This window comes from Zeugodacus cucurbitae, chromosome 4, assembly GCF_028554725.1.
Source record: "Zeugodacus cucurbitae isolate PBARC_wt_2022May chromosome 4, idZeuCucr1.2, whole genome shotgun sequence".
Lineage (NCBI taxonomy): Eukaryota > Metazoa > Arthropoda > Insecta > Diptera > Tephritidae > Zeugodacus > Zeugodacus cucurbitae.
Window position 1 is genome coordinate 49,431,036 of NC_071669.1, and position 21,604 is coordinate 49,452,639.

Consider the following 21,604-nt stretch of genomic DNA (forward strand, 5'->3'; position numbering starts at 1 on the left):
ATACCAACAAACTATTAGCAGACACACACAATCGCACACATGCATGGATTTATTGTATGGAAAAGTCACTTTATTTGCTGGTAACACACAATTTCGATTATACGCCACACTGCAAAGGGGAGGGTAGGTCACGCTTGTCGCATGTTATTGCCGCATATAGACATACAAACATACACATATGAGCAAATAGTTAAAGTCACGCGGGGTTTGTCGTAGTCTTGCTCAATTTTTATATTAAAATAAATCTACAAATGCATTTGTTGCAACGATTTGTTGTGAATTTACGGTTTGATGTTGAATTTGTTGTAGCAACATTAAAATTTTTTGTATGCTGCAGTTGAAGGTTGCCAGCCCATGTAAGTTTATTGCAAGCACGCTGTTATTAAGAGTTCAAATTAGCCTTCATCGACTTGCAGCAACAGAAACAACAAGCAGTTGATAGAAAAGTAATGGTGTTACATTCATTTACCACACCAATAATAAATTACAGCCAATATTAGAATGTGTTTATGAGTTGTTGGTAAAGGCCCGGTAGGAAAATTTAAGATAAATATTTCATAGAATATAAAGTGAGATTATGTTAAATACTCAAACGATATTGATTTTGTTTGTGTAGAGATTGGTTGTGTAGAGTGCTCAAAAATTTTCAAACCTTTTTAGAAATAAATAGTTTACAAGATCTATCTACGATAATGTCAGGATCTTCCATTTACCAAAAGTTGTTGAATAGAAAGAAAGGGTTGAATATAATAGAATTTTCCTAGCCATTATCTATAAAAGCTATATATTGTTTAAGAATTTTGTATTTGCAGAAATGCTGTGTGTTAATTATTACTTCCGATTGAGTTTTGAATTTTATATTCAACTCGTTGTTTACTACAAATCATATGGCTTCATTTCCTTTCATTTGAAAATGTATTTAGGTTTGAGTAAATAAGGCGTAGAGACTGGTGTCACTTCTAGCTGAGCAACACGAAATGTGGTGATTAATGAAGAATTTGAGAAAAACTGAAAGCTTTTAATGAGATTCTCTATACAATATTTCTACTAAAACTGTTTTCGATTAGACAACCTAAAAAAAAAAAAAATACAAGTAAAAGTATAAAATAAAAATAGCTGATCAGTAAGGGAACTCAAATGAAGAGGTATTAAGTATGTTCATAGATACAATTTTTTTAAAGAGAGTAGCGCTTAAGTATAGTAGCTGTTAAGGGACAAAATTAGTTTATCATGCAAATAATCTACAATGCTTTATATATTTACTACATAGTAGCAAGGCAACAAAATAGCAATTGAATAACTTTTAATGTAGGCAATAAATTATCTGGGATTTCAAAATATGCCAATATTATTCTTATGTGTATAAGTATATTCACAGATGAGAATATGAAAATATTTCACTATTTTCGAAGGCAAAATGTTTATTTTTATACCCACGTGATTCTGAAATTTAGTGGCAATAAGTGCAGAAACTATTTTTGAAAAGTTCTTATAATTCTTGTATATTCAGATTAACAGCACACATACATTTATATATATGTAACAGTTGGTATACATTAAGAATAGCCACAAAATGCTGTAATATATGAGAGAATGAGTGAATATTAAGAGTGAAGGTTGAGTCAATTACTCAGTGGACCTTGGAATGCCATTTACAAAAGCTATTTTCTGGGGAATTAAATCACTGCATGAATGAGGAAGGGTAGTACTGTAGTGGAAATGAAAGCAGTGACTACCAAAATGAAGATCACTGAATGGAATAATAGTTGAAGTATTTATAACAATAACTATAAGGCCCGTGTAAAATCAAAAAAAAAAATGTAATAGGAATTACAGTAAAATATGTAATATGTTAATATAAGAGCATGAATTGAAGTAAAATTAAAAAAAAAATACTATTGGAGTTAATATTCAGAGCAAATATCGTAAGTAGGACAAATGTTTAGTAGGAATAAAGGCTATATAAATTATATTCTGAGTTGTTTTTGCGATGACTCATTAATAAAATATTTACCATATCTCATTCCCATATCAGCAATTTTTTTCAAATTTATGACTCTGGTTTAATAAAAACAAATGCGTGAATAAACACATAACACCAAAAAAAAAAAAAACAGTTTAAAAATTCGAAACATTATTTTTAGCCTTCTCAGTCTGGTCATTAGACTCTAGTGCAACGAACCCGAAAACAGTGCTTACTATGTAGCTCCATACTAGAGACCAACTATTGAATCCGAATATGAAAAATGTCGAATAAATATTCTACTGAAGTGGAAAAAATTTGCCTTTTATAAATGTTCTGTGTCGAGTGTAAACCACTATATTGACTAATCCTTTGAGAGTTCAATTTATTGGCAAGAATTCCTATTGATTTTTCTTGACTCAGCTGCCATGCAATTTGGATATGCACAAAAATATATTATTAAATCGGCAGCAGACTCATGTGCGAATATCATTATGTATGTATAGAAGAAGAGCCCAAGTGCTAAGACATATTTAGTTCTTAGGTCTCATTTTCGACTTAATCCACTCATCTTCCTGTCGGCCCACTGTTGGTTACTAATTTGGTGCTCAATCATCGTTGTCAATGATTTCGTTGCCGTCTACATACCCTTTAGATAAATGTGCATTTCTCAAATTTTGAATACAATTAAAAATATTTTTGATTAACGTTTTTCGTTTACTCTTAGGTCATCTAGCCCACTTTTTTCCACACATTTTTTTCACAGGGTAGTTTGTGCGGGTTTTCTGGTCCTTTTTTATCTACCCTGTGACTTATGTTTGAAATATTTTTCTATGTGACGTTAGAATAATTTTTCCGCGTTTATTTTTCACTTATTTGTTTATATTTAAATTATTTTTGCCAAGAAACACACATCCAATCATACATATATACATATACATAATTTTTTTTCATAAACCGCCTATAGGCTGTAGAGAATGTTTTAATTTGGGAACTCATGCGGCCGAAATTAGCATAGCAAACGTTGCCAAAAAATATGTTGTGTGTTGTTAGTTTCAATTTTTATGTAAGTAAATAGGCACGAGTAGATACGAATTTGTGGATTTGTGTTTTAATTTAACGCAAAATATATTTTTTCTGTTCATTAGTTCATTGGCTGTTTGCAGATGCTTGGGAGGGTGTGAATGTGTGTAAGTGCGGGGGCTCATATTTTTATCGCTTTAAATTTGAATTCTTCTGTGCTTTTGTATTTTTCAGTAGGCATAAAAATAGTTGCCGCATCGTGTTGACGTTATGTTTTTGTGTGGTAAATAGTAAAATAAAAGTAGTAGTAGTTTTTATATAACAAAATTTCAAACAACAATTATGAAAAAATAATTATTTTGTTTGTAAAAATTGTTATTGACATTTATCCAATAGTTTGCATAAATGCTCAAATTAAGAAAAAAATATGTTTGTTGTGAACCAACAATTTCTTACAAAATTTTATTTCATTATGTGCGCAATACCGTTATGAAAACATGGTTATTTTCATTCGAACTGTACATACATATGTACATATGTATCTACTAAAGAAGTATACGATATATTTTTTGCTGGTGCCTTTTGATAGAATTCATTTGAAATATGTATAATTCTGAGTAATTTGTTATTAAAAATTTAACTATGTATTTATCTTTTTTTGACACGTGTAATTGTGCAATCTGTCGTTTAATTGCAACATATGTAACGACTTATGTCACATGGATATATTTATATGCATTTTTTCTAGCTTGCAATATGATTATGTTGTTCATAAAATAACATATTTTTCACATTTTCAACAAGAACAAATATTGTTTAGAATAATACTAGCTCTTTGCAAATACTAGTTAAATTTCCTAAACAGCTTTTGACTGCAACATCAATCAATGTAGAAAATTCAACAAAACTGCTTACACCAATATCAAAGTGCTTTATAATTGACGCTACGCACCACAAACAAGAAATAAAAATGGGTTCAAGCGCCAAAAATTAATTTATCCTGATTAATGAACTTATCATGTAATTGTATGAAATGAGTTTCTCACTACCTTCACACTTTGCTATTCGTCCTATCTTCCAAGCTCATTTGCTCATTCAAGATGCGAAAGACGTTGTATTCATGATCTTCCTGATTAAATAGCAATAAAAGTCGCAGAAGGACGAAAACTGCTAGCGTTAAAGTAATTGAGCCAAATAGCAGTGACTCCATTGACTTATAAAGGGATAATATGGAGACTTCACTACAACAACAAACAAAAGAGCAGAAAAAAGCACAAGAAAGCTGGCTGGCAAACGTCAAAGTCGTAAGACAAAGTGCGCAGCTCAAGGCAGCGGCCTTAAAGATGAGGAAGTATTAAAGTGACAGATATACTTATAAACCGTTAAGTGAATCGAAAAGGCAAACCAGCGTCTAGTTTATCAACCAAAGTGACGCGAAGAATATACAATTTTACCTTACAAAAAGTGTCCTGAAAGCAGACATTGAGTATGTAGCCGAGTTACTTTGACTGCAGCAAAGTAGCGAGGACAAATGCCAAGAGGCAAAGCAATACGACGGCAAACAGCGAAAGTGGCGCATAAGATGGAAAGTAATGCCAAAATTTCTGAAAATTACGAAATTTCATTGAAAAAGAATAATTAGAGTTTACAAAAGTAACAACAATTTAGTAACCAATTTTTCGTAAAATGTAAAATATTAGTCTGTTGAGAGCTTTCGTTTAATAAAAGAGTCCTAGGTTATGTGGAGAAGAAAAAAAAGTTATAATCTCCTCACTACCGGAAACAATTCTCACCACATTCTTTATAAAAGCCCAAGCTTATAAGCTTTCACAAGCACTTAAGAGCTTGGTGGCAAACTATCTTCCCCTTTTTATGATAAAGCAAACTGATTGTCCTTACAAAACCGTCCGGCTCATCATTAATAACTATTATTAAAGGAACAAAGGACTAAACAACTCAAAGATAAGTGACTTTCATATAAGTGGCTTTTGAAATATTTTTTTATGGGACGAATGAAAGAAAATCAAAGTATTAAATGACCGGAAAATTAAAGATAAACTCATACTCTTAAAGAAATTATAAATATTTAATTTCAGATTTTTTTTCGAAATATTGAAAATTTTTTTAATACTGACAGTGGAATGTAAAAATCAAAATCAAGTTTAAACTATTTATAAGTTTTTTTTAATTTTTTTCCAAATCACCGTCAAATTCTTTCCTCTCAGTGTACACTTATACTGCCAACTGACCCCAAAGCGCACATTAAAACCTCTTCACTTTGTATGATTGATGTCTGACAAGTGAACGCAGAAACTTCGAACCCAATTTGTGAGCTTGTTAAGTTCATATTTTTTGTTATTAACTCTAGACCTTCTTATCTTGTGCTCTCTCTAATAGTAGAACATTACTTGCTGTAAGCGGTAGAAGCGAAATTCCAGTTGTGCAGGCCGAGTGACCGATAAATACTTCATTAAGTCTGTATGTCATACTATGTATGTTGTGCTATGTTACGTAATGTAGGAATACAAATGGTGCAAAATAGATAAATTGCAGCAAACAACACAAGCAACATTCTGTGGCAAAATGCCATAATTTACCTTTGCCTCGTAAGATCATTGATTTCCATAGACAAACATAAAAACACACATAGAAAGAAGTATATTCTTTTGGTTGGAAAAATAGTTATAAGAAGCGTTTAGTAAAATAGTATACAATATAGATCACATATATACAAACATACATTCATTCTATTCTATTCATTGGGTTTGGTAGCAAACACTTCAAGACAAGACAAGAAGAAGGAAGACAGTTTATGAATTCACAGCAATCAATTACATCGTTTTCCATTACATTTTATATCTATCTGTATATACATAAAGTGTTTGTTTCCGTTTTTATTTTCATGTAATTGTGGTTAATAATGCAACTAAATATGGGATATGAAGCTATTAATTTTATGTAGGTTCCTACTAATTCGAACAAAATAGTTCGTGATAAAATTACCTTTTTTTATTAAATGCAGCATTTCTAATCCTTTAATGTTTCTTTCTAAGACTTAAATATTGTTGAGAAAATATTACGAAAACTTCTGGATCTTGTTTACTAAGCCGTTGGATAGCAGAATTAGTATTTATAAAATATTCGTTCCCATTACAGTGGAGCTTACATAAGAGAACACTACGTCAAAATAATTTGTAAAATCGTCGTAAAATCGCTGCTACAACAAAATTAACAACAGTATTTATAGACCACCCTATGCTAAAAATTCAATTCTTAACCACTGGGGTTTGGGGACTCACAAAGTTCCAGCTCTATTTTTGTTTATCTCTCTATATATCTCTATCTCTGTTTCTCAAGTCTCGTTCTCATTTTCTTTTCTTCTCTTAATGCAACAAATGAAATTGCATTTAGTCTGTAAAAATATATAATCAGTAGCTTCCGAGTTAAGTTCCGTGCGCAAGTTATTCGTAAACTGACTTTTTATTAAATGACAAAACGCCCCTGAAATAGCGGTACAACCATACATGCAGCACTTCGTGGCATGTCAAACTAAAACTGTTGCCAAGAAAGTATTCCAAGGAAAACTTTGGTTAATATTGACGGCAGAAAAGTTTCAAGGTATTGAAACAAAAATAGCAAATATGTGGAACTAGTGACCACCGCTATGGAAGCGCAGACATCTTGACGCCTTCACCGTGCATACTCTCGGCAACCGCAGACTTTATCATACAAACAAATTTGTCAATTTTAACACGCACGTCACTTTCACCTCCGACCTCCCCCAGCGCAACACCCTAGACTCCGCACGCGCTCCGAAAAGGCTTGCGTATTTCCGTTTATCCTCCCGGACGGTGCGTATACGTAACCAATTCAACATTGTAAAGAACTTTATCTGCATGAGAGAGTTGTTTATTGGCTTACGTTTTGCGGCAAACTATTTATTTGCTCTTTTTTGTTTATGCTACTTTTTTGCTTTATGTTACACTTTTGTTTATTTTTCTGCTTCTCTTTGCTGTTTTCCGTATTTTCAGATTTTTCGTTTTGACTTATTTTCTTTGTTTAGCTTGCGGCACGACGTGTAGTAAATCCATAAGGCGGCATCGCGGGCACGACTGAAGCACTCGTAGTAATATGAAGCATTCAAGCAAGGCAAGCGCAGCGATCAGTCACAGTTATTGGTGGGTTGTGAAAGCACCGCTCATCGACGACCCAGTGACGCCCTTTGACATTAGGTTGCAGCGGTGTTCCCGTTCCGCTTTTTGGGTTCGTGTTTTGTTGTTGGTAAAAAAGACAAAGTGTTACAGTTACTCATTTCTGAATGTGTGTACGTGTTGATGTATAAATCTCGCGATGAAGCACTGCAGGCACCATGTTGCATGCTAAACAGTTTGGAATTCCTGTTAGTTCGAACCCTTTTAGCGATTGCTTCACCATCGAAAGCTTATTACGCATTCTGGAAATTTTAAAATTTTCTCTTAACGATTACCACCATGGTACGGTCGTCAATTTGCCTAGGTGGAAGTACTTAAGTACTTAAGAGATGACTTCCATTATTAGAGAAGTTCTTTTTTAAGTATTAACGGGTTATAATTTCATAATTTTAAATAAAGGAAACCTTATTTTGGACATTAGCTCGATTAAATTTGACTGCATAGAAAAATAATCGATTACTGATTTTTAGTAAAATCTGAATTTATGGACCTTGGGCTTAACTTGGAATACTGTTCTTTAACTTGTTTTGTTGCCCAGATACTGCTGTTTTTATACAATAGTCAGAATATGTACATAGTAACAGAGAATGCCAAACACAGTCTCCATTATACAAATGTACTCGTTAATAATTAAGAGGATAGCTTGCAGCAACACCACCTTTGTAGAGACCACCAAAGGTGGCGCCGCGTAATGGGTTAGGGGTTTGGCTGCCAAGATGTCTGCTTGGTTTGTTAGGCCAAGCAACAAAAGCCGGCTGGCTGGCAGTCAGCGTGTTCAACGTGCGTTGGCAGTGAGACGGGCGTGTTCAACGATACAAAGTCCGGCGTTTCTCTTTTGTACATTTATGTGCATAAATGTAGCCGCTCCTTTTTTCAAATCTGCGTTCACACGCACACATATATTTATATATAAAGCACCGCTTTGCTTTTGTTTGCATTGGGAAATTTGCATGAAATCGATAAATCTCACAAGTTTCGGGGTCAGCAGCTCAGCTTCTTATTTTTTTCTTTTTACGTTCATCTGTCGTGCTTTTCCAACTTTTTTGTTGTTTTTGTAATTTTTTTGAATTTATTTGCAGAGTTTTGCACTTTGTGCGCTCTTTTGTTGTTAATAGTATGCTAAATTCTGTTCAGAAAGTCGGAGAGCATATTGTCTGTTTACATTGTATCTCCCCTGCAACATGTTTAACAGCAACATGTCACTCGAAACATGTTGCGCGGATTTTTACGAGAAGTTGCAAACGACAAATTTGTTGTGATTTTTTTTATCAATTTGATATGCACAATTGAAAAAAAGAAACATTTTTATATTCCAAAATAAGAAAACAATATTGCGGCAAATAGGTATTATAAACTTTCAGAAAGAGAGTTGATGAAAAGTTTTCAGCCGAGATATAAATAGGCTCTGCTTCAACTAAAAACACAAAATACTCAAACTACTATTTAAAAATATAATTCATTCTGATCTCATTTATTAAATGCATACTTACAGTTTTTACCAGAGAACCTGCGAGAACTTTATTGTTTAAAAAGAAAGAAGTAGCTAAATTTTAAAACTCCGACAGTCGAGTGAGAGTGTTCATATATGAAACATGGGTACATATAAAGAGTATGTTATCTTCTCTAGTTCGAGTTACAATTTCACCATCATTTTGGTTTTTAAGCTTCGAAACCACGAATTCGTCACATTTATTTACGTCTGTCAAATATTCGTTTGTCGAAAAGCTGCGTTCCATTTGGAATTGACATTTAATTTTGTACGTCAACAGCTGTTGCAATATCACTTCGATAGCACTTAACAGCACTTACAAGTATGACATATTGGGGTAAGTACTGAAGCTACTTGATATTATATTTACTTTCGCATACATCCATAAATATATATACATACGAATATACATACATATATGTATGTATAGCCCATTCAAATTGTGAGTGCGTGCAACCCTGCAATCTTAGCTTATATACAAATTTATAGAAACGGTACAACGGTAATTTTTTTCTGTTTCGCTTGCTGTCAATCAAAAGCTTTTCACCCTCTTGATGAATATATGTACGCTTGTATATGTCTTATTGTATTTTGTACCGTATTTATATCCAATGCGATATTTGTATCTATTTCCTACATTACTTTTGTTGGCACACACCCCCACACACTCTCTCCATCACACATCATATACATATCCAAACATACGAGTATATCTAAGTATGTGTATATTCACTCACGAGTTTTGTTTTCGTTAATCCATTAGCCGCGTGAGTAGTGTATTGATTTCTTTCACTGCCTCTGTTTCATTCGAAAAGATAAACAAAGTCGCACTGTTGAATCTCGATGAGGCACGCTCTTCCCAGATTGACTTTCGCCTGATCTTTATGTTGGCATCACTCGTGTTAGATAAAAATAAGTTTAGTTTTTCTTATATTAGCAGCTCGCTGATTGACGTAAAGGTAAATTAAGTGCTTTTTAAGGTTAAGAACGGAAAAAATGTTTCGACAGCAAACATAAAAGCTCCTCTTAACATATTTTGTTAAAAATTAATTTCTCGGTCATTACAAGTAATGGAAATTACACGTATGTTGAGTGCCGAACACATCCGAACTTTTAATGAAAGAGAGATATATAATAAATTAAATTAAGTTGAAAAAAATATTTTCTTAGTAAAAAATTTAATAACTTCATTATCATTTTTCCACTCGTTATGATTACGTTATATATTATTTTATAATATATTCTATAAAAGCAGCAAACTTCCTGTAATATCCGTAATTATCATCGAATCAGCTTTTGTAATCGCTCACTCATCGCGTTTCCTATCCTTCAGCGCGGTGACGATGTCTAGCTCACATTTCACTTTCCTTGCAATTCATAGCCAAATAAGGCATGGCAAAATTAGAAGAAGAAGAAGCACAAAAGAACTAAAACTATAACGAATCCAATGAGACTTGATGGCTGGCAACAATTGCTACAGGAAATGCAATTGTCTGAGGCAACACAACAAAGAGATATGTGTTACGTGCAACTATTGAGGATGCCAGTGATGACATTGGGTCTCGAACTCGTTGATGCGCTAAGCGTCAGTTCAGCCGCTTTAGCGCTGTGTTGACAACTTTGCCGGCTCATTTGCCATGCGCGGCCTATTGTTGCCAAAGCCGTCGATTTTTCTTTACATTGTTGCACCAACATATTGACACAGCATTGCTTGGCAGCAACTTCAAGGTGCCCTTGTAACATCACAACGCTTGGCGTCTCTTGGGCTACGATCTCCTCTGCAATTATTATTCTGTTGCTGTTGCTATTGTCATTGCTAGTAAATAATTCAACACATTGCCGTTATAGTGAAATGTGACATTCGCGCAACAGCAACAATTGCTGCACTTGCCTTGTTGCCAAGAGGCAGCACACACACAAAAAGCTAACAACAACAACAACCGTAACTTTGTTGGCAAGAGCACCTGCTGTGACTTCAGCTGCATTCTTCAACGCCAATTGTTCTGATTACAGCAGCGTCTTGTTGCTGTTATTGTTGTCCAAGGTTACAACGACTTTCATTTTATATTATTGCTCACAATTTAGAAGCAACTTCTTGCTCTTTGTTGTTTTGTGTGTTTTCATTGTCATTCGCCGTAGATTTATGACGTGCGAAGCGTTGAAAATGCGTTAAAAATGTGTGACAAATGCCTCTCATAACACAAACACGCACACACTTGCCACAAATGGTTGCATATGATTGCATATATATGTGGTGGTGGGCGTGTGTCACGAGCGTCTCAGCTAACTCGAGCGCTTTGTCTAACCATTTTCATTTTCGCTTTCAACTTTTCTTTCTTCGCATTCTGTTTTTGCTTATTGTCTCCTTGTAGCTATTGCTTTTCTATTTTTACATTTATCTGTGCACAATAAATGCTGTTCACAGATTTTGAAGCCATTTATAGCATAAATAGGTGACAACTTGGCGTTGGGTGGCAAGCTCGAGGCTCATGTATATAGTTTACATGTTTTTGTTTTTATTGCATTTTCATGCCACTGAATGTCATTGCAACGACGTGCTCGTCAATGTGATTGCAACTTGTCAGTCGTCAAATGCAAAAAACGTGTGAAATATTTTATATCTGTGGCCTTTGGAAAAATCCATTATATGCATGTATGCGTACCCATGACAAGTTGCAAGCCATTTTTCTTGTAAATATGCACATTTCTCGGTTATATTTATTATAAATATACATTCAAATATAATATATGAACCATATTGCTTTTCCATAAAGCAATTTGTTTTCTTTTGAGCGCATTAAAATGCAGAAATAGCAATTTTATGCCACAAACCGCATTTCAAAATATTTTTGCTTTTGTTCACGTGTGTCTCATGTGTTGTATGCATTTATATAGAGACTTGAGTATATACTGCAGGAAAGCGCTTGAGACAGAAACCTTCAGAGCTTGGGTAATATTTGTTTATAAGGGGTCATTGGCAAGGGTTGATTCCATACAGTGTTGGCAGTAAATCATTCCAAATTGATTTCACTAACATATCTCACTCGTTGACCGATATCCTATTTATGTAGACATCTGGAAGGACTGAGATCCCCATATTTGGTGTAAATTACTTATGGTATATGGATGCTGCAGTAAATATTGACATATTCCGACCATTTTTGGAAGAGAGTTGCCACATGTCAAAGACACTGTTTGGTATATATAGTTATGTATTGTCATATCAAAGAAATTAATATAATTATTAAAATGCATTCTATGGGAAGTAATAGAACCTGAGCTATGTCAATCAATCGAGTCTTTTCTTGCATGGTATGTGCACATCAAAACTGAAGAATTTTATTATTGTAAATTTAACATATTGAATATCATTTTGCCAAAATAAACGCTTATGAAGAATTCTTATTTTTTTCGTTTTGACATTCCCTGTTGTTGCTCAAGAGTATGTATGTGATTGACGTTGCAACCGTTTAGCCGGTTATAGCCGAATCGACGATAGTGCGCCACCTCTCTCTCTCCTTCGCAGTTCGGCGCCAGTTGGAGATCCCAAGTGTAACCAGGTCGCTCTTCACCTGGTCCCTCCAACGGAGTGGAGGCCTTCCCCTTCCTCGGCTTCCTCCGGCGGGTACTGCATCGAACACTTTCAGGGCTGGAGTGTTTTCGTCCATTCGGACAACATGACCTAGCCAGCGTAGCCGCTGTCTTTTTATTCGCTGAACTATGTCAATGTCGTCGTATAACTCGTACAGCTCATCGTTCCATCGTCTGCGGTATTCGCCGTTGCCAATGTTCTGAGGACCATAAATCTTACGCAAAATTTTCCTCTCGAAAACTCTTAGTGTCGTCTCATCTGATGTTGACATCGTCCAAGCTTCTGCACCGTAAAGCAGGACGGGAATGATAAGCGACTTGTAGAGCTTGATTTTGGTTCGTCGAGAGAGGACTTTACTGTTCAATTGACTACTCAGTCCAAATTAGCACCTGTGGGCAAGAGTTATTCTGCGCTGGATTTCGAGGCTGACATTGTTCGTGTTGTTGATGCTGGTTTCCAGGTATACGAAATTATCTACGACCTCGAAGTTATGACTGTCAACAGTGACGTGGGAGCCAAGACGCGAATGCGCCGACTGATTGTTTGATGACAGGAGATATTTCGTCTTGTCCTCATTCACCTCCAGACCCATTCGCTTCGCCTCCTTATCCATGCGGGAAAAAGCAGAACAAACGGCGCGGTCGTTGCTTCCGATGATATCAATATCATCAGCGTACGCCAGGAGCTGTACACTCTTGAAGAAGATTGTACTATTTTCTGTCTAATTTTATAAGTTTTGATCTTCTCACTTAAAAATCCCAAACTGTGACAATACCGAAAGTTTTTGTGACAGTTCAGAATAAAATATTAATTACTAGCGTTTGTAAACGACTTAGAATTGCTATATGCTTAGCACAATTAATAACAAGTAAGAAAAGGCTAAGTTCGGGTGCAACCGAACATTTTATACTCTCTCAATTTATTGAAGAAATTTAACCAATACATATATGCCGAATAAAGCTCACCGTATTTTTGAAAAACCTATAATTAGGTATATGGGAGCTAGAAGAAGATACTTTTGAAAAACCTACAATGAGGTATATGGAAATGTTGTGACCCGATTTTAATAAGTTTTGGAACAGAGACATACTATTAGAAGAAAACAATTTCCTCTGAATTAAATTGAGATATCTGAGAGATTTACTCATATTTTCGGTTAAAATTTATCCTTAGGCGCTGACAACATGTTCGATATCTGGGTCCCTGAAAAGTTATTGTCAGTTTTCGACAATTTTTTCACAAGTGAAGCCAGAGATGATATGCACTAATTGTGTAAAGTTTTATTCCGTTATCTTCATTGGTTCCTTATGTTTACATTATAAAGTGAAGGAATAAGATGGAATTCAAATTTGAGTTATAAGGAAAGTAGTACTGGTTGTGAACCGATTTCGCCCATTTTTTGTCCGTGTTATCAGGGTGTCAAGAAAATATTATAGAATCGAATAGTTCCTGAGATATGGTTTTTGACCCATAAGTGGGCGATGCCACGCCCATTTTCCATTTTGTAAAAAAATCTGAGTACAGCTCCCTTCTGCTATTTCTTCTGCAATATTTAGTGTTTCTGACGTTTTTCGTTAGTTAGTTAACCCACTTTTAGTAATTTTCAACCTAACCTTTGTATGGGAGGTGGGCGTGGTTATTATCCGATTTTAACTATTTTCATGGTGTGTGGTGGGGTATGTAAGAGAGACGACTGCAGAAATTTTGGTTTATATAGCTTTATTAGTTTGCGAGTTAAATACAAATAACCGATTTGTGGGCGGGGCCACGCCCACTTCCCCAAAAAAATTACATCCAAATATGCACCCTCCTAGTGCGATCCTTTATTCCAAATTTTACTTTTATGGCTTAGTTATGACACTTTATGTACTTTTGGTTTTCGCCATTTTGTGGGCGTGGCAATGGTCCGATTCTGAACTTGATCTTCTTACGGACGGACGGACGGACGGACAGACATCCGGATTTCATATCTACTCGTCACCCTGAGCACTTTGGTATATATGACTCTATATCTAACTCTTTTAGTTTTAGGTGTTACAAACAACCGTTAGGTGAACAAAACTATAATACTCTCTTTAGCAACTTTTGTTGCGAGAGTATAAAAATAAATTCGGAATTCTAAAAAAACGTGTTTAGTTTCTTTAGGGGATTGAAATTTAGCGATATTTAATTAAATATTTTAAATTTAAATACCTTATTTATATTTACCTATGGCTGGAGGGCTATAATTACGATATTTCCAGTCAACAAATTATTTTTATACTCACAAGAGTGTCTTTTTCTATTAGTCTTACCTGCAAAGAGAGAAGAAGAAGAAAATTATTTGTATTAGCGATTGATCATCTATTAACTCAATTTGTGGCGTTAATTATAGTGTAGGAAACCGATAGACTCTTAAAAATTAAACTGATATGCGTGCGAAACGTCGCCATAGGGTGCGACAAGGAATGACTCTCCTACATACGTATGTACAATTGTACATTTATGGGTTTGTGTGAGAGTGTGTGTTCCATTTGTGGCAAGCATGCATTGTGGGCGTTCAGCAGCAGTGGTGCAACCTTAAAGACCGTCGCTAATGGCTGTGTTATTGTTGCAGCTGCACCCTCAGGCAAATAAACTCACAATTTAATTTCATAAACAAAGCACATACTCAAAAGTTTATAAAGAACAACAACAAAAGGATGCAACAACAACGCCACTGATTAAGCATTCAAGTGCAGTGCGGTGCAGCGCCACATTTTGTTGCGCCCACGTTGCGCTGCCACAATCATCGATAATTAGCTGTCTGCAGCGTGCAACTCATAAGAATCGGAATGAATACTGGAGAAATTGTTTAGAATTTTCGTAAATAAATACCGAAGTCAGTAGGAAATCTCCTTAAATGCGTGTGTTTAGGCAAACACGCGCGTGTTTCTTACACCTTTTCGCCATGTGTGCGCCGTGTTTGTGGCATGTTGCAAGCACTGTAACAACATTTGTTGTTATTGTTGTCCGCTTATGGGTTTTCAATGTTTATTGATTTTAGTGATTTTCATTTTATATGTTTTGATTTATATACCGCCAATACGGCCGGTAGCTGTGGCATGCATCATGTTTATATGTGTACGTATAATATGTAAATTTCAACTTGTATATATTCATATAATTACCGTTCAGTGGTGGTAATTTGGTGGTGATTTTGGGTTCGTTGGCTGCTCGTTTGCATGTTTTGTGGCGCTGCGTCAGATAAACGGCGCCAAGTGGCAATTATGCGCTTGCCACACGTTGCTGGTCACCATTGCATGTTGTGGGAGCAGCCAATTTAATATAAGCGATTAATTTCGTAAGTGTTCGTTTAATGTTGTTTTTCGGCGGCTGCCACTGAATATCGTGTGAGTATGTTGGTGTAGAGATATATCTATAGATATTCGTGGTAAATGGAATGGCAATTAAAAGTTTTATTGTATGAGGAAATGATTAAGGTTTATTTGTCGGATCGGAGATGTCTTAACCAAGATAAGATAGCAATAAGCACTTTCGGACTTAAGGTCTTATACAGAAAAACACCCGAGATATATTTCATATTCCGTGATTCATAAATCTTACTCGTTAGCTATTTTTGGAACACTCAGGGTGTTGGTTGATCAAACTTTTTTCGCCGTGCAGCTCTCCAAAATGTAGGCAACATTTATTAGCAATGACACAAACCACTATCTGCTTCAGAGCAGATGATACTATAGAATAAAGTATGACTCATGAACGTGAAAAAAATAAGCTAATTTACCAGTTACTTTTTTAAATAAACATTTATGGTAATTTGCTTGAAGAATATTCGACTTTGTGACTCTCAAGCACTAACTTGACGACCTAGTTTCTTTAACATTACATTGCAGTCTTAAAAATGTCAGTTATTGCCAGAAATATCGCTTTCACCACTGTCCGAGTCACTGACTTACATATTACACTGTATGAAGAACACACAATGTAATAACGCAAAGCTCAGAGTGTCAACACATCTTTATTATTTCAACTGAAAATTGTCCTACATAATAAATTAATTAAATAAAATATCTCAACTTTGTGTTCGTTTCATAAAATTAAATGTTCATTTTCTAAAAATTAGAGCAGATCCTTGTCATCCGGACGCCATTTTTGTGCGCTCAAATTTATGTGAAAAGTAACTGACAGTTGCAATAAAAGAAAGCAAGAGCATGCCACAACACAGTGGCAATTTGTGTAGAGGAAGAGAGAGGATTGCAAAGAGTTTTCTTGTTATTGTTTTTTTCCTTCGTAGCTATGATGCTGTTTCAACTAACTGTGCAAAAAACTGTTGTTGTTGCAGGACAAAGATTGTTTGTTTGGGTTGCTGATGTTTGCTGTAGCAACTCCTCAGTCGGGAGAGCCAGGAGTGGCATATATTCTGCCATCAGTGGCCTAAAAATGCACTTGCAGCATTTCCTTATATGGCGTTTGCCCAGATGACAGCATTTGAAGGAGGCAGCGCTGTTGTTGTTATTATTGTGGTTTTGATTTGACCCACAGGCAATTGTAATACAACAACAACAAGCAGAACGAAAAACTGTCAACGAGCGTGAGATAAGAAAGCTGGAAGTAAATGCGGCAAGCGGAAAACGGCACATATTGTGGCACAATTCTCGACTGTCGTTTACAGTTTTTTAACAACTCCCGCACACAAATGCATGTATTTGAAAGTTGTACTGCCAGTGTATATGTATGTGAGTCTGTTTTTCCATTGTTGCAAAATAAACAAAAGTCAGCCAGGCGGCACTATATTGGGGCTGCAACAACAAAGGCAATATGAAAGTCGACTGGGAACATGCAACCATGTGTCCAACAGTTGCCACACACATACTCAAAACGCTTTCATAGTGTAACTCTGACAAAAGCTGTCGGTTGCTAGCTGAAATATCATATTGTACTGTGCGTGCCACAAGTCTGTAGGAAGCGTTGTGCTCATTTAAATATGTGCATTCACATAAGCCTACTCTTTGTTGCTTCACGTAACATTTATATCCGTTTGTGTGTGTGCTGTCCTTATTGCATTCCTTAATGCAAGCAGTTCGGCGGCACATGTGGCAATAAATGTGAAGCATGCGATTTTAAGCCTCAAGTGCCGCAAAAAAGCAAAATAATAAAAAACATAACAATGAAATATGAAAACAGCAACAATAACAATAACACTGCAACTGCATTTCGTATTTTCATATTAATCACTACGCAAACGCATTTCGGTGCACTAAGTGTCAGCACAAGTCAGTAATGCCATATAAATTATTAAAAGGCATAAATATTAATTCCGCACGAACTTCAACTTGCCACTGACTGACACTATCAGAAGATTGGAAATTTGCACACCCATATACAATTTGAATATATATATATGTTGGTACATATGTATGTGTATGTGTGCGCTGACTGCTCCGTGTAATGTGGCAGTATGTGGCTGCGGCAAGTAGCAAGTGGCAACTGAGTTCAAGTAAACATCATTGGCACTTTGTCACTGAACACACTGCCGCAAATATCTCTTTCAGACACTCTTCTTTTTGCAAAACTTTGTATGTAAATGTATGCTATGATATGCTGTACTATGCGCGTCAGCTGTTCTTGATGATATTAAGCATAATTAATGAATCCATCAGCATTATTATCATTTAAAGTTGCACTTTACAAACAAAACTACAAAATTGCAAAGTTTATATTTTATAGTTGTGTGCATGTGGGCTTGCGCTTTAACTGCACTCTGGCTACCGCACATTGGCCTCATTACACGCTGCGGAGCTCTTAGAGAATAAGCTCTACATGTATGTGTCGTTCGAGATGTGGTTGTGGTGGCACGAGCCTATGTGTAACGGTGATTACATACACTGAGAATTTTTCTTTGAGCTGGTGAAACAATTGAAAGGATATTAGGTGTCGAAAAGTTGACTTGATGAATTAAAATCAGTTAGGTTAGGTTAGAATCGATCTCTCTTTAAACTGTCTCAAAGGTAGAATGTTGAAATGGATATCTTACCACACAAAACTCTAACCTATTTTTCTATTTCATTTGGTATGAAGATTCACTTGTTATAATATTGCTAGGAGAAAGAAAGTAACTGGAAAACAACTTCAAATAAAAATATATCATATCCGGACTCCCTAATCATCATCCCCAATTACAATTGGGGTTAACCCCAATCACATGTTAACTCCAGACTTTACTTATCAAAGACATTTAGTGACAGGGAAATACAGAAATACAAATATAGATACAATACTCGGTTATTAAAATTTCCCCCCCGATTTTAAGATAAAAAAGCAAGCTACATAAGTAACTAGATAAGTTCAAATATAATTAGTTTTTCAGCTACCAAAATACTCAACTGATTATTAAAAGTGTATAAAAACGAAAGACTTACCAGAAATCGATTCACATTTCTCTCAGTGCAACAGCTGTGAGTTAATGAAATTGTGCAAATGACCGACCCCAAATAGCTGTCTTACAAAATGCTTGACTAACTGACTGCCTGACAGACAAACACATTTCTCTGCGAGCTGTCAACGGCAAGCAGCATCATCTCGGTCAGAACGAACATAGGTTGTAAGTTGCATATAGTAGGAGTAAGTAAACCAAAGAGTGGAGAGAATGCAGTGGACTTCATGGAGGGTACGGAACGTGAACAATTGCATAAATAAAATATATATATGTTGAAATGTTAAGCATAATGAAAGACAAATAGCAAAGTAAAGTTGCTCAGAGGAGGAGAAGGAGAAAACTAGGCTTAAAGTGTGGTGTGTGAGAGAGAGAGAGTCGTAAATGGTGGGCTTATGAACTTATTAATATATGTAAACATATATGTGTGCAATTACAGTTTGTGCTATGTGCCGCTGACACATTTCGAGCGTGTTGCAGCTCAAAAGCTGTATTAACCGCCCCCAAGTTACAATATGCATATTTAAATAAATATTTTCCACACTTTCATCCATCAACAGCGACACCACAGTTATAATAAAGAAATAAATAATGTGTATAAATAATATACACGTATAACAAAAACAATAATAATATTTTGTTTTTCATTTGAGTGCTGAAAAATACAAAAATTAAGAAAACAAGTAAGGAAGGGTTAAGTTCAGGTGTAACCGAACATTTTATACTCTCGCAATTTATTTATTAAACTTAATTAATATTATATAATACACCATTTGACCCACATATTCGTCATATATATTATATAAAGTCCATTGAAAGTTGGAAACCCTAATATTAGGTTAGAAGCACCGAGGTCCTCATGTTCGATATATGGGGCTTTGAAAACATATGGTCCGATTTTGGCGATTTTCAAAATGGGGCTGCCACACTATAAAGGTAGTATTTGTGCAAAGTTCTACATCGATATCTTCACTAGGCTTACTTTATATATTGTAAAGTAAACGATTCAGATCGTCTTCAAAGTTCTGGTATATAGGAAGTAGGCGTGGTTGTGAAGCGATTTGGCCTATTTTCACAACATATCATTGGGATGTAAGGAAACTATTACAAACCAAGTTTCATTGAAATCGGTCGAGTAGTTCCTGAGATATGGTTTTTGACCCATAAGTGGGCGACGCCACGCCCTTTTTCCATTTTGTAAAAAAATCTGAGTGCAGCTTCCATCTGCTATTTCCTATGTGAAATTTAGTGTTTCTGAGTTTTTTCGTTAGTGAGTTAACCTACTTTTAGTAAAAGATTACATACAAATATGCCCCTTCCTAGTGCGATCCTTTATTCCAAATTTTACTGTTATAACTTTATTTAAGGCTTAGTTATGACACTTTATGTGTTTTTGGTTTTCGCCATTTTGTGGGCGTGGCAGTGGACCGATTTTGCTCATGATCCCAAGGAACATGTATTCCAAGTTTCATCATTTTCGAAAGCAACCTTCCTATGGTGTCAAGAAATAAGTGTGCCAAGTTTCATCGAGATATCTTAATTTTTACTCAAGTTATCGCTTGCACGGACGGACGTACGGACAGACGGACGGACAGACATCCGGATTTCAACTCCACTCGTCATCCTGATCATTTATATATATATAAAACCCCATATCTAACTCTTTTATTTCTTGGTGACACAAGCAACCGATATGTGAATAAAACTATAATACTCTGAGCAACATGTTGCGAGAGTATAAAAATATGTTGGAATGTGCAGAAAATGAAAGGAAAATTTGTAAAATATGCGCATATGACGTAATTAAATACATACATATACAAATATACGTGTGGTGATGTGCTTGTTTTGAAGCCAGTGGGTGATTATGATTAATATCCGACATATCAACGACAAGTGACAGCGACAGTGGCAGCCAAACCAACAGTAGTCAATTTAATGTTTGCAGGGAATCCCTGTTAAGCGCACACATCCTCATCCCTGACTTGAGTGCATATATACATACATGTATACGGACTGGCTTAAGCCGCGTATCATTACAAGCAGCAGCTACTCATGTATGATTACGCCAGCGCTTAAGTGCAAAGAGTCAAGTGCTGACATTCGTTAGTTATGTATTTGTATGGAACCTTCACTTTGTGGCACACTCACTCATATATATTATTACTATGTGTACGACCGCATAAATGAGGTGAAGTGGTTGGTTTGTAAGCAGAAGCATAAGCAGGAAATGCGCGCTTTCACAGACTCGCTGTCACATTGTGAAAACATTGAACACATTTCGCTATGCAATCTAATGACAGCTAAAGTATATTGTGAAAATCGTTACACAAGGAGGAGGAAGAAAGTACACTCAAGAGCTTGTTATGATATGGTAAGTCAAGAAATGGAGCATAGAATGTAATTCTTTTACGAATAATTTATTTCAAATAATTTAAAACCGGGATCCCGAAATTCGGGTTTACAACTTCGGGATCCCGACGTTTTTTTTAAATATAACTAAATTTCTACATTACTTCAATATCAATTTGGTTAGGTTTTAACTATTGAATTACTACATCTGATAGAACAAGTATACATTTTTGTATGGAAATCTAAATGAGAAGTCATTTCAAGCATATTCGGAACCCCAGAGTATTCCAATTTTTAACTCATGATTAACTGATTGCACTAAGTTCAAAACCTACCACATACTTAAAATCATACATATGGATGTACATATATACTGCTAATAAACTCACACTTCTGACAGTCAGCGAGGCACAGGGACAAATATGTCATAATGACACGAATGACACCAAAGTGCAGGTCATAGCACATTAACGAGCAAAATAGCAGCAGCAAACGCTTACTCATACTAAAAGGCAAGCAGACACCTAAGAGTTGAAGAGAGGTGTTTTAAACGGCAGCGTGT

The 21,604-nt window shown here is 35.5% G+C and overlaps 1 protein-coding gene across 6 annotated transcripts in view; it reads right to left on the reverse strand.

Annotated features, from left to right (window-relative positions):
• Nucleotides 1-21,604, reverse strand: part of LOC105219966 (division abnormally delayed protein) — a 279,272-nt gene that overhangs the window by 71,322 nt on the left and 186,346 nt on the right. Inside the window, exon 3 of one of the 6 annotated variants that reach the window (XM_054230186.1) lies at nucleotides 13,450-14,572. The exons of the other annotated variants lie outside the window; for them this stretch is intronic. Coding sequence (XP_054086161.1) covers nucleotides 14,487-14,572 — 86 coding nt within the window. The 3' untranslated portion in view covers nucleotides 13,450-14,486. Of the gene's footprint in view, nucleotides 1-13,449; nucleotides 14,573-21,604 lie in introns of those variants that run through there. 6 annotated transcript variants of the gene reach the window in all.